General features: G+C 42.1%; 1 protein-coding gene across 1 annotated transcript in view; it reads left to right on the top strand.

Moving 5' to 3' along the window:
• The first annotated feature begins 583 nt into the window (after window positions 1–583).
• The window catches only part of LOC128652717 (vomeronasal type-2 receptor 26-like), a 72,691-nt gene continuing 59,164 nt past the window's right edge, over window positions 584–14,110 (top strand). Inside the window, exons 1-3 of the mRNA XM_053705649.1 lie at window positions 584–721; window positions 5,292–5,522; window positions 6,594–6,717. Of these exons, the coding sequence (XP_053561624.1) occupies window positions 584–721; window positions 5,292–5,522; window positions 6,594–6,717 (493 nt within the window). The remainder of the gene's footprint in view (window positions 722–5,291; window positions 5,523–6,593; window positions 6,718–14,110) is intronic.

Genomic DNA, 14,110 nt, shown 5'->3' with positions numbered 1-14,110 from the left:
GTGAGCTTGGTTAATGGTTTTGTTATTGTTGAGAAATTGGAGATAAACTTTCTATAAAAATTGGAGAACCCCAAAAACCTCTGCAGAGCTTTCACAGTAGTGGGTTGAGACCAATTTGTAATTATAGCTACCTTTTCTGGGTCCATTTGGATGTGGTTAGGTGATATGATATAACCCAAGAAACTTTATTTTATTTACATGAAATTGACAACTGCTGAATTTTGAAAATAATTTATGTTCTCGTAGGCATGTAAGCACCAATGTACATGCTTTTCATGTTCCTGGAGATTTTTAGAAATATGAGAATATTGTCTAGATATATAATAACGCATAAATCAGTCAAATCTCTGAATATTTCATTTATGAAGTGTTGAAAAGTGGCTGGGGGCATTACATAGCCCAAATGGCATTACATTGTACTGATAGAGACATATCTAGTATGAAATGCTTGTTTTCCATTCATCACCTTTTTAAATACGTATTTAATTGTTAGCCCCCTTTAAAATCTAATTTTTTGTAAATGTAGCATTTGTTATTCATTCAATTAACTCAGGTAACAGCATTGAGGGCTCTATAGTCTATAATGGGTCTTAAGGTATCATCTTTGTTCTTCACAAAAAATATACCGGCTGCAACTGGAGAAGTAGAAGATGGTTCTCGTCAAGATATTGACATAAATGAGTTAATTCATTCTGAGATAAGGATACATGTTACTATGGGCGTATTTGTGACCCAGGGATGACGTCAATGGGGCAATCAAATTACCTGTGAGGTCTGCTTCGTTCAAATCAAATATGTCAGAAAGATCCTGATACACCTTTGGTACAACAACCTCAAGACTGGACAGTGATACATGTGGGAAACAAGTTTTTTGACAGGTAAAAGGAGCAACCGTATTGCTCAAAAAGAAAGTTCAGGGTAGTATTGTGTGCAAGGAGAGGCTGTCACCCTCGCGACATGTAGTGTTAGGTGTAGAGTGCATATATACCGGATAATTCTCAAAAGGCAGGCAAAACAGGTTGCGGTACAGCGTATTCAAAAAATCTTTATCAGGGCAAACATGTCATGTGACCTTCCTTTTGGTTCTAATAGGGCTTTGTAAACGTACAGTCCTTTTAGCGGTTACTTTGTATGTCAGCCACTATTTCCATAAGAAGGGGGGCTCTGCACAAACAGAAAGTATGCCCACAGAATGGCCCGCTAATATACTTATAGAAGAAAGTGGTATGACAGATGATCCTGTAAACATATAGTTGTAAGAGTAATAATCGCAGCCTGTCAGCTCGAGTACATCAGTAGTGTTAATCAGGCTTACTTTCAACACACTTCAGTTCCATATATCACAGACAAGCCCAAAGCGGCATACTCACGGTAAGGTACCAAGTTGTGATCTAGTTCCCAGCTGTAGCTCAGTCCCCAGCAAATCTCAGCAGTTTAATACTCACACTCGCCGCTAACACTACTCAGCCTCTCTCAGTGCAGCACGCCTTTCTTGGTCAGCTGAAATCATCCCAGTCAGCTGTGATCCGTGCGGTGAGGACGTAAGAGCGGAAGTGGAGCCCTGTGCTCCACAGAAAATGCAAAACAAAACAGTATCCATAAACGTCCCAGTGTAGGTAGAAAAAATCAACTTGGTTCCAGTTCCATATATAAAAGGCAAATTTTATTGAAACGATTGAGGATAAAACATGTAGATAACTCTCAGCAAGAGAGACAAGTAATCAGATTGAAACAATGTTTTACAGTATGTCCAGTCAATCTGTGGGTTGTGTTTTTGTAACCAGGGAAACCCTAGAATAATGGTATGATTAGATATGGGAATAATGTCAAAAGTTATGTACTCTATGTGTTTTTCAGTTGTTGACAGTAACATAGGTATGGTGTGATTTGTTATGGGTCCCTTTGTATGAAAGTTCCGTCAATACATTTTACAAAAATTGGTGTTTGTTTTGTGACAGTAGGTATATTATTTGTTTTAACAAACTCAGAATTTATGAACAATCCACATGCTCCAGAGTCTATTATGGCTTCAGTCTGAATAGTTGTTGATCCACATGTAATGTAAAAGGTATAGTTATGAAGTGAGTTTTTGTTTAGTGGGATTTATACCGTTAATTACCCTTTTTCTGTCTTGCAAGTGATGGGCAGGCAGAAACTAGAGGGTCTTTATTTGCAAAATATAGGCACAAGTTTGCCAATCCAAGTCGTGCCTTTTCTTCTTGGGAAAGTGGCCATTTTAATTGAGCTATTTCCATAGGAATCGTGGTTTGGAAAGTTTATCTGTATTTGTGGTTAGAGGATAGGTGCGTTTTGTGTTTAAATCAGAACCACATTTCTCTGCTCTTCTTTCTCTCAAAAGTCTGTCTAAGTGATACTTTGGTGTATTAACCCTTCAAGTGTCTCTCTGGCATTTCTATACGTGAAATCTCTTCTTTTAAAATTTCTGAGAGTCCAAGTCGAAACTGATTTCTTAAAGATATCTGATTCCATAGTGAATCACTTGCCCACATCTGTAAATCAGTTACATTCTCTTCCACTGTTCTCTTACCTTGTTTTAAAGATCGCAGTTTTTGTTTCAGCATCAATCTGTTTATTTGTATCCTTTATAAAGTAGAACATTGCAGAAAATAAATTCTCTAAAGATTCCAAAATAGAATCACCAGACTCATAGAATCTATTAGCCAGGCACTGGGTTCCCCAGTGAGAAAAGAGATAGTGGTGAAAACTTTCATATTTTCTGTGCAATAAGTACGTGGTTTAATGCTAAAGAAGAAGATTACAAGCAATTTTTGAATTCCCGAAAATCTGTACGATTCCAGAAAAAGGGGGTAGGCAGGTTTATGTGTGGCTCAGGTGCTTCTGTTAGCTTGTGAGTCATTACACTCTTTTAACATACCCTTTAATACTGAATTCTCAGCTTGTACTTCAGTTAAGCCACATGCTAAATAATCAATTGTCTGATTGAGTGAGGCAAACTGATTATTAATTTTGTTTGGATCCATTTCACTCAGTTTTCAGAATAATATTGGCCCTGATTATTATGTTAGGATTCACTAACTATATTTGATCGAGTATATAAGTTTTGTTGCTGTATTAGATATTGCCAGAAAACATGATAATAAATCTGGAAGTATATTGTTAAAGCAGGTTTATAAGAGTTATAAGTATTAGTGTCTGCAATACTTAAATACAACAGCAACTCAGTAGCGACTTAGTGGTTACAATACTTCGGTTTAGAAGAACAACGGATGTTACTGTTACACGTTGCACAGTTGCAGATGAATAGGAGTGCGTAGTGAATCAGCAGGGAGGTTCTGAGAGCAAGAGATCGGTAGTAGTAGTTTGTAATCCCTGCATAGCAGTTCTGTGAACTGTGAGAGTTCCCAGTAACAGGTCAGGTTCCGGAAAGGAGGAAGATTCAGCAGGTGAAGATAATTATAAGTTGCGGTCAAAAGGCAACACAGAGACTTAGAGAATATATTCACAAATAGGAATTAAGAGATAATAAGTGCAAGTAAAAGCACAAACACTTAGTAGATTCTGGCCAAGCAATAAGGCTTGAAAATAGGTTCGAAGATCCACAGCAGTGGCATAAACTTCAATATTCAGGCAATGATAGGTGTTAGGTGTTGCCTGAAAATAGTGTTGTGATGCAAGAAGGTTGAGTCTGACCTTAAAGGGATATCAAATTGACACACCTGCTAGTCACCCATTTGACCGCAAATCTGCAGGGGGCGGCATTGCACAAGCAGATCACCAGAATTGCTTGTGCAATGCTAAATGGCTGACAGCGATGTCTGCCAGACATTATTAAATTGGCCCCATAATGTGAGCATCAATAAGGGTCTCTATCTTTCTCCTCCATGATTGCTTTATAAGGAGAGTTAGATTTTTTATAGTTTTTTTCTCAACAATATTTATTGGTAGAATACTTTAACACAAAGTAGCTTAAAGGCAAGGACACAGGTAGCCCCCCAGGGGGCTTCAGCCACACAATTGGAAAGATTGGGAGAGAGATTCAGTCTATAACTTGAGGCTCTTTAAAATAAATGCCCATATAATAGCAAAGGAGTTGATGTTTCATACCTTTGGAAGGATATTACAGATAGCCCTTACCTCCATCAGTAGTATGGCAACTCCTCACTCATCCAACTTGATAGTATCCTGACGATCAATTTCTTTAACATCCTCTCCTTCCTCTCTTTAGCTCTTTCGTGGGGTAAAGACCTCACCTGATGATATGCTAGGCACGAACGAACCCAGTCCTCCTATCTCATTTTCCTGAGAGTACCACTCAGCCAGCCTTATAAACATGCAGGCCTAGTCTCCTTTGTGGTAGTGTGGGATAAAGGTCACTAGGGACTCCTGCTCCACTCTTTCTCCACCTCTGCAGGTTGAGTCTCTTCAGTTCTGCCTCTGGGGAGGCCTCAGACTCTTCGACTTTCTGACTCTCAATGGTCCGAGGGTCACCAGCAGCATTCAAGAAAACGTGGGCATCGTGGCTTGCTTCCACCACTCCGGCCTCTGCCTACACTGCTAGCTCGTGCTTGTATGCACTATGTGATGATGCTTCACCGCCCCCGCATGCCCCTGCCACCACATCACACCAGTCCTGGAGTACTATGCCTGAGGATAATGAGTCTTGAAAAAAGGTTTGAGTAGAGGTTTGCCTAGAGTGACATGTTTGTTTTATTATGAAGATATTGTTTGTGATAGTTGGATCATATCCTTATAACCTCAATCAGGCTTTGGGGCCTATCTATGAAAATATAGGTGATTGGAAAACACTATACATGGAGAGCCACGCAATGTGATTTATATTGGCTGCAGGATTTAATTTTTAAAATACTCCCTCTGCTCATTGCTTACTTCATCCTACACATTGAAGTTTCTGTTTCCAGTGAGCACCATTCATTTCCATAGGGGATGTCTCGCTAATAGTAGGTACTGCCTCTTTTTAAAAGATTATTCAACTATGGCAGCCCCTGCAAAGGATCGGCATGGAAAGCCATATCTGGAGAGGTTTCGATAATTGACCCCTTGGTTTTGCATCGGGGGGAGGGTTATATTTTGCACGTTTTCATTCATGTTAACCTCTATGCTTGATTTTTTATTGTTTATATTCACTTTCTATTTATTTCAGAAATGTGCTTCCATACATAAGTTGATATCATTTTTCTAGGTGTGTATCTGTACTTTATTTACCTGCTTCTAAACCACCATTTTTATTTATCCTTTTCCAATTATCATAATATTACATTGTCTTTATCTTACTTGTGTCTCTTTGCTAGATTAACAAACACCTGAGGAAGGCACATTTTACAACAGCATCTAAAGTGGATATTTCCTTTACTGATTATGGAGATGTACCAGGTCACTATGACATAATACACTGGATCCAACCTGACATCCACAGTAAAGTGGCCCCTCTTAAAGTTGGTAGCTTTAACTCCTTAGCTCCTGTGGGAAGACAACTTATTGTAAATGACAGTGCAATATTTTGGAATCCTAAACTTGGAATAGTAAGTTACTGCATACTTTATGTTTTGCCATCCAAATGAAAGCACCATTTAAATTTTTTGATTATTTTTTTTTATCAAAATAGTAAAAGCTGTTTAAATTTAGCTTGAATCTATTTAAGGAAAAAGAATGTACTCAAGTGATCATGCTTACTTTTAACTTGCAATACAAGTGCAACACCCAATGCACGGCAACAGGCATGATAAACCCCTTTTTTGTTTGCACGTAACTGTTAGTGTGTCACTCGTAATCTGGCCCTAAACTGGAAAACAGAATGATAATAATCTTAGATAACCCTCTGTTAAACTACATATAGGATGGAAATGTTGTGTTCACTTTTGTTTTTGTTTCTTTTATAGGAAATTAGGGTATTAGGCAGAGAGGAAGTGCTTATTCTGCCTGAAATATTATCGGTCATCACAGAAATAGGAAGCAGAGGAGCCCTGCACTTGAAACCGCACAAGCGCGATGCCCGAGTAGCTCCACCCCTCATCTTGCAACAGCAGGGCCTGTTATTAACCAGCTCTGATTCCAGAATGGAGCTAAATTGCATGGCGACTGCCTCCTAAGCTTGATAACTCAGCCCCCAAATATGAATTGTGAATATGTCTCAAATGAAAACATAAACTGATAGGTAATTACAATTGGCCAGATTTAATAAGCAGTGGATGCTGTTTTATCTGCCCGGACTTTCTGGCTCACCGGAAATGGCAGTTAAGAAGAAGCAGTCGTAAGACCAGGATGATTGACACCCCTGCTAGTGACCAATTGCCAGCAAATGTGCAGGGGGTGGCATTGCACCAAGCATTTCAATAGAAATGCTTGTACATTGTTATATGCACCACAGGCGGCGCATGGTTTACATTTGGTAAACTTGACCCCAATGAGTTAATATATTAAACAAATAAAGCAACACTGAGTGTGATATAGCTCAGCACTGGGGGATAGAATTTAGATAAATTAGATTAGATGTATCTTAAGATAATGGAATCTTTAGTCATTAGGAATAATGCAGGTAAATGAGGGATGTTAGGAAGAGAGGCTAATTTGTATTTCTTGAATCATTTCCTTAGATGCCTAAATCAGTTTGCAATGAACCCTGTGCACCTGGATACAGAAAAGCTCCTCAGAAGGGATTTCATAGCTGCTGCTATATTTGTGTGACGTGTGCAGAGGGAGAGATCTCCAACACAACAGGTTAGTGAGTCATTTATACACATTGCTCTGTAGGTTATCTGAGGATATTAGTCAAATCATTTGGCTAAAACAATGACTGAAGACTAGGGGGCTGAATTATCAAGCCCCAAATGGAGCTTGATGCCTCTTGTTTACGGCGAGCCTTCAGGACCTTCTGTCAGGGTGCCAGGAATCAGACTGAGACGAGAAGTGCAAAAATAATCACAACTTTTTTAAATAGCAAAAAATAATAAAAATTCCACAAGTCCAATAACAAGCAGGAATCAAAAACAGAGCTGGTAGTCAGACGAGCCAAGTCAGGAGCCAAAGCGAATAGTCAGACAAGCCAGAATCAGGAACAAGGAAAACAGCAAAGTCAGGAACAAGCCATGGATCAGGAACCATGGAAGGACGTCAGGCAGCCAGGTAATACACAGGAACTCTCACAAACAGGTCTGAGGCACGGAGGAGGGCGGAAGCACATGAACATCAGAGGAGAGAACCCAAGAACGCTCCTCTGGACGTAGCCTCTCCAGTGAACCAAATAGCTGTACACAGCCCCTGGACAATACGAGAGTTAATAATGCTGCTGACCTCATACTCCTCATGGTTGTCAACAAAGATAGGACGGGGACGAGGCAACACAGTGGTAAACCGATTACAAACCAATGTTTCAAGAGGGAGACATGAAAAACATTGGAGATGCGCATAGCAGGAGGAAGGTCAAGAGTGTAGGCCACAGGATTAACCCGTCTGAGTATTCGAAAAGGACCAACATAACGGGGAGCCAATTTATTGGAAGGCACACAAAGGTTCAAGTTGCCCGGAGGACAGCCAAACTCTCTCACCAACCTGATAGGAAGGTGCGGGCAGACGCCTACGATCAGCCTGGAACTTTTTGGTGCTGCATAGAAAGATGAAGGCAATCCTGAATCTGCACCCACGTGGAATGGAGTTGCCGGAGATGCTCCTCCAAAGCCGTAATACCCTGGAGAGCATGAATGAATCAGGCAACGAGGATGGTTGAAACCCATAATTCACCATGAACGGGGATATCTTGGAGGAAGCATTAATAGCACTATTACAAGCAAACCTCTGCCCAAGGGTAACAGCTCAGACCAATTATTGTGGTGATCTGAGACATAGCAATGGAGGAACTGTTCCAGAGCTTAACTAAACCGTTCCGCACAGCCCATTGGATTGAGGGTGATATGCCGAGGAAAAAGGAAAGCTGGATCCCCATTTGAGCACAAAAGGAATGCCAAAATCTGGAGACAAAACTGGCTACCCCGGTCCGACCACTATCTCCTTGGGTAACCCATGTAAACGGAAGACCTCCCGGGCAAAAATTTAAGCAAGCTCCTGAGCAGTAGGCAGCTTCATCAAGGGAATGCAATGTGACATTTTAGAAAAACGGTCAACCACCATAAGGATAACAGTATTGCCATTGGAAACAGGGAGCTCGACAATGAAGTCCATGAAAAGGTGTGTCAAAGGACGCTCACCATTAGCAATAGGTTGAAGAAGACCCACAGGAAGACGTTGAGGAGTCTTATTCTGTGCACAAACTGAGCAGGAGGCAACATACGCAGCAACATCAGAACAAAGACCTGGCCACCAGAATTGTTGAGTGACAGACCAAATCATTTGGTTCTTACCTGGGTGACCTGCGGCTTTAGGATAGTGGTAAGTGTTCAAAAGTTTAGTTTGAAGATTCTCAGGAACAAAACACTTACCACTAGGTTTCTCAGGAGGTGCATTGGTTTGTGCAGCCAGGATCTCTTCCCCCAAGGGAGAAGTCAAATTAGTACATATGGTAGCAAAAATATGGTCAGGAGGTATAACAGGAGTAGGTACAAACTCCTCCTTCGACAGAGATGAAAATTGTCGAGAGAGAGCATCAGCCCTAACATTTTTACTACCAGGCATTTAGCAGACCACATAATTAAACCGAGACAAAAATAGCGCCCATCTGTCCTGTCGGGGCGACAAACATTTTGCTTCAGATAGATAAGTTAAATTCTTGTGGTCAGTAAGAATGAGCACTGGCACGCTAGTACCCTTGAGAAGATGCCTCCATTCCTTAAGTGCCAAAATTATGGCCTGTAATTCCCTGTTGCCAATTTCATAATTGCACTCCGCTGGAGACAATTTCTTAGAGAAGAAACCACACGGATGCAAGGAACCGTCAGGCGTAGGACGTTGAGACAAGAGAGCACCTACTCCAGTCTCAGACGCATCGACCTCAACAATGAAAGGCAGGACAGGGTTAGGATGAGCCAGAACTGGAGCGGCAGCAAAGGCAGTCTTAAGACTATCTAAGGCCTTAATGGCAGTAGGTGACCAATGGAGTGGATTGGATCATTCTCTTTATGGGTCATGTCTGTTATAGGTTTGACCAAGGAAGAACAGTTTTTAATAAACTTTCTATAGTAATTGACGAACCCCAAAAACGTTGAATAGACCAAAGACCAACTGGGCGAGGCCACTGCAGAACTGCAGATAACTTGTCAGGATCCATGGAGAACCCTGCAACAGAGATAACATAACCTAGGAAGGTTACTTGGATGGAGTTTACAAAACAGGCTGTTCTTACGTAGTCTCTGAAGAACCCGTGTAACATCAGAACGATGAGCCTCAAGTGTGGGTGAGTGTATGAGGATGTCGTCTAAGTACACTACAACACACTGTTGCAACATATCTTGTAGCACATCATTAATAATTTCCTGAATAACAGCAGGAGCATTACATAGGCCAAAGGGCATTACAAGATACTCATAATGCCCGCTCCTGGTTTTAAATGCTGTTTTCCATTCGTAGCCCTCCTGAATCCTAACGAGATTGTACGCTCCTCTCAAATCAAGTTTAATAAAGACCGTAGCTCCCTTGAGGCGGACAAAGAGTTCCGTAATAAGCGGAATAGGGTAAGCATTCTTAATGGTAAGACGATTAAGACCCCTATAATCGATACATGGTCTTAACTCGCCACCCTTTTTCTTCACAAAGAAGAAGCCAGCCCCTGCAGGAGAGCCGGATTTGCCAGGAGAGCAGGATTTGCGGATGATCTCCCACGACAGAGCATTAGCAACATACTCCTCCATAGCACAATTCTCTGCAACAGTCAGAGGGTACACCCGGCCCCAAAGAGGAATGGCTCCGGTTGCAGGTCTATGGCACAATCGTAAGACCGGTGAGGAGGCAACGTACCGGCACGCACCTTTTCAAACATGTCTAGGAACTCTTGTTACTCCTCTGGCAATTGAGAAACCGAAGAAGTGCACAAGACTTTAACTGGTTTCCGAAGACAATTAGAAATACATTGCGGGGACCACGACAACATTTCGGACCTGCGCCAGTCGAGACTGAGATTTGGAGCCAGGGATAACCCAGAACAACCGGGAAATGCAGAAAGTTTATCACCTGGAACTGGAGGGTTTCAAAATGGAGAGCTCCAACAGCCATGGACAACGGAGCAGTTTTGTGAGTAACGAGTGCGGGCTGAAGGGGCCTGCCATCAATGGCCTCAATAGCAAGCGGAACGGACCGAGGCAAAACAGGAATGGAGTGCTTTGATAGAAAAGCACTGTCAATGAAATAGCCTGCAGCACCAGAGTCAACAAGAGCCTGGGTGACTATGTTCCAGGGACGAGGATAAACCACCTAAGGTCTGCCCCCGACAGGACCTTAGGTGTGAGCGCTTTCCTAGGGCATGTAGGACAAGACTTCAAAAGGTGGCCCTGTAACCCACAATAGAGGGCAGAGCCCCTCCCTCCTCCTAAAGGCCCTCTCCGCCATGGAGAGACGCGGTGAATCCCAGCTGCATCAGCTCAGCAGTACCTGGTGACTCGGGACCAGGAGGCATGGGAGGAGAGGGAGGCATGGGTGGGAATGAACACGTAGGAGACAAAGGAACAGGAGGCTTCCGCAAGCGCTCCTTGAAAGAGGGCCTCTCTCTGAGTCTGATGTCAATTAGGATCAAAAAAGACACCAATGCCTCGAGATCCTCTGGTAAATCTCTGGCAGCAACTTCGTCTTTAATCGTATCAGAGAGCCCATGAAAGAAGGCGGCAGCAAGGGCTTCATTGTTCCAACCTACCTCTGCGGCAAGCTTACGGAACTCAATAGCATACTGAGCAACAGATCTTGTACCTTGCTGAATGGACATGAGTCGTTTAGCAGCAGAGTGAGGAGCCGAGGTCAGGAGCCAAAGAGAATAGTCAGACAAGCCAGAATCAGGAACAAGGAAAACAGCAAAGTCAGGATCAAGCCAGGGATCAGGAACCAGGAAGGACGTCAGGCAGCCAGGTAATACACAGGAACTCTCACAAACAGGTCTGAGGCAATGCAAGGGAAAAGCATACTGAACAGAGGCGCTTTAAATAATAAATGATGACATCACAATTCTGAGACTCCATCCTGTCTCACATTGAATGATGCTCACCAGTCTGGCCATAAAAGGAAGTGCAGGAATTGAACAGCAACCCCCACAATGCACCATAGTCAGGAAGAGAGGTGAGTAAAATGGCTGCCAGCAGCACATGGCAAACACAACAGGAAAAAACCCTGACACCTTCTCCATAACTTGTCCGCCTGCTCTGAGGCAGCGGACAGAAATCAAACACGATCGAATACGATTGGGTTGATTGACACCCCTGCTGGTGGCGGAATGGCTGAAAATCTTCAGGGGGGCGACATTGCACCAGCAGTTCACAAGAACTGCTGGTGCAATGAAAAATTTATCGATGTGCGGCGGACATGATACGCTACATTGTATCATGTCCTTGGAAAAAAAGGTTAACACAAAACGGTTGTAAATAGGGGTGCTATAACTTTAAAAATTGTGCAATTCTGCACAAGTAAAGACCCATATGCTTGGTGTGAATAGATACTCAAAGTGTCTATTAAACACAATTAAGTGTAAAAAGGGGCACTATCACTTTTTTTTATTATATATTTTTTATTGAGGCAATAAGTAATGTTTACATAACAAGAATACATGTCCAGGCACAAATTGAAAATGGTAAGGGTAAACATACATTACACATACATAAAATGAAGTAAATATTGTCCAAACCTTAAGGTATAAGCATTACTATTACTACTGTTGCACTCAATACCCTGGTATACTATATACTATATATACTAAAGAGAGTTTCAGTTATACCACATAACAGGTTTATCAGTAAGGGAGTAGTATCCGATATATGTTATAATATAATACCTAAAGTTCTTGTTGTATCACTTGTGATATATAAAGTTAGTATCGCTAGTATCTAATGTATGATTAGTAATAGTGTCTGGGCATACCATCATGAATGCCTCCCATTTTGTTTATTAGTGGTGAGAATGGTCCCTGAGTCGCTTATACCAATCATAAAATTGTTTATCTATTAGAAGTAAATTAAGGCATAGCGGGGAGTTAGCTTTGTAGTTTTATTTGAAAGAAGGAGAAGAAAGAATTACAGCGGGTGCGAGCCGCTCAAATTAAGAAAGTAAGAGAAGGATAGAGGACGGGGGGGAAGGGGAGGGGGGGTGAGGGAAGGGAAGGGGGTGGGGGGGAAAGGAGGTGAGGAAGGGGGGAAGGGAGGGGGGGCGGAGCTAGTTAAATTGACTATCGAGCGAGTCTTTTAGATATACAAACCTGTTGGGGATAAAGCAGTTGAATCAGGAGGTTTAAATACTATTTGATGCATCTATACATGTCTTAATGGAGTAAACATAACTGAGTTCCTCTATGCGTTGTAAACTCTAATTAAAAAAAAAACATTCTATAACTGCTCTAACATATAGGGTAGTGGCCTCTCAATGCAGGTCTGTGTAGGTCAAGAAGTAAATGTTGTAATTAATACAATTACCTCTGAAATAGGAGACAACTAGTAAGTGAGCTTATGCAATAAATATAAGGAATATTCTAAGAGGAGTGCTAGTCTGTAAAATGATAATTAGTGTCTCCATATCAGTTGGTTAAGATATCAAAGCCTCAGAGGCAAGAGTGAAGTCAAAGTCATTATAGCATGGTTTCCCTCAAAATAATAAGAGTTTTATCTAGCACTGTCCTTACAGCCAAGATTCCAGGTTCTTTTCATTTGAGGGGACAACCTTTTAGTATAACAGTGTGTTGTAATTGATATGAGAGGGGTGCAACAAGACCTATTAATAAAGCTAAGGCATAACTATTCAATATGAATTAGGAGCAAGCAGATGGTACAGTAAAATAGCATCCTAACAAAGTTATAATAGACAAAATAATATAAAGTCCTAAAGAACTAATAGAGAAGGCTATGCCCATGTAGATGTAACAGCTAGGAGTGCTACACATAGATTCAAACCTACAGTTATCAAGCTAGTGGCATAAATGGTACCGGGCACTTAACTTAACTTCCTGCTTGTGCCCAAGGTTCACTCCGGTCTCATAGGAGCATCCGTTTAAGAGATAAGATAGCGAATACAATAAGAATAACATTAATATAAACCCTTGTGTGAGGTGAACAGAATTAAATTTCAAACATCAACTATGAGGGTATGGATTGGGAAAGTTTTCCTACATGACCTCTGTACCCACATATCCCGCTATATACCTGCCAGAGTTGGGCAAAAGAGATAGCGGGATTGTTAACTTAACGTCATCCTACTCCAGTTCTAAGTTTCAGAATCGAAGGAGCTGCTGATGAGCTTTTCCCATAAGTTGCCCAATTATAAAGAGAGCGAGTTTTCTGACGCCAAGAGAGAAGTCCAACAGTACCGATGGCTCCTGCGCTGATGCTGATGCTGATGTTCTGGTTAAAGGAAACTGTGATCTCCTCTACATGTGGCGCTTCAGAAATATGCGGTGGGTCTCCCGTAATGCCTCTAGGAGCTGCAACTCCAATTCTGGGTTTTGGTTGGATGGGATCGACCAGGCAGACCCTATTGCAGGGTAAGTGATAGCGCCTAGTATCGGATGCTGGATCTGGGGGAGTAAGGCTGTCAGTCGTCTGCTGCCCGCTTACCAAGGATCTTTGTTGTCTGAGATGGAACTTGGGCTTCTGCTGCTGAGTACTTGTAAGTAGTTCCGTTCCCACCAGGGGAGTCAGCTGAGTCTGTTCCATGTTAGGGGCGACAGTGTGCTCCAACCGAGTGGGACCCTGAGGGTCCAGGGCGTCTCTCCAGGTAAGATTCCCATTCTCCGGTTCTTCCGAGACGATGTCAACACTTATGAGCTCCGGGTGTAATGAGCTTAGCATGTCCTGAAAACACCTATCCATCTGCTGTTCAAAAGCTGCTAGCAGTTCAGCTATAACTGTATGTGTTAGGTGACCATCCATGTTATAGGGGCTACAAAGTCCTTAGTGTTACCGTGGTAAGAGCGTTACCCTCAGAGGAGAGATTCCAGCATGGTCTGGTAAACAAAATGGCGTCTTCAGGATATTTGCTG

Source organism: Bombina bombina, chromosome 3 (genome assembly GCF_027579735.1).
Source record: "Bombina bombina isolate aBomBom1 chromosome 3, aBomBom1.pri, whole genome shotgun sequence".
NCBI lineage: Eukaryota > Metazoa > Chordata > Amphibia > Anura > Bombinatoridae > Bombina > Bombina bombina.
The sequence above is the reverse complement of the archived record's forward strand: the minus strand, read 5'-3'. Positions and strand labels throughout refer to the sequence as shown.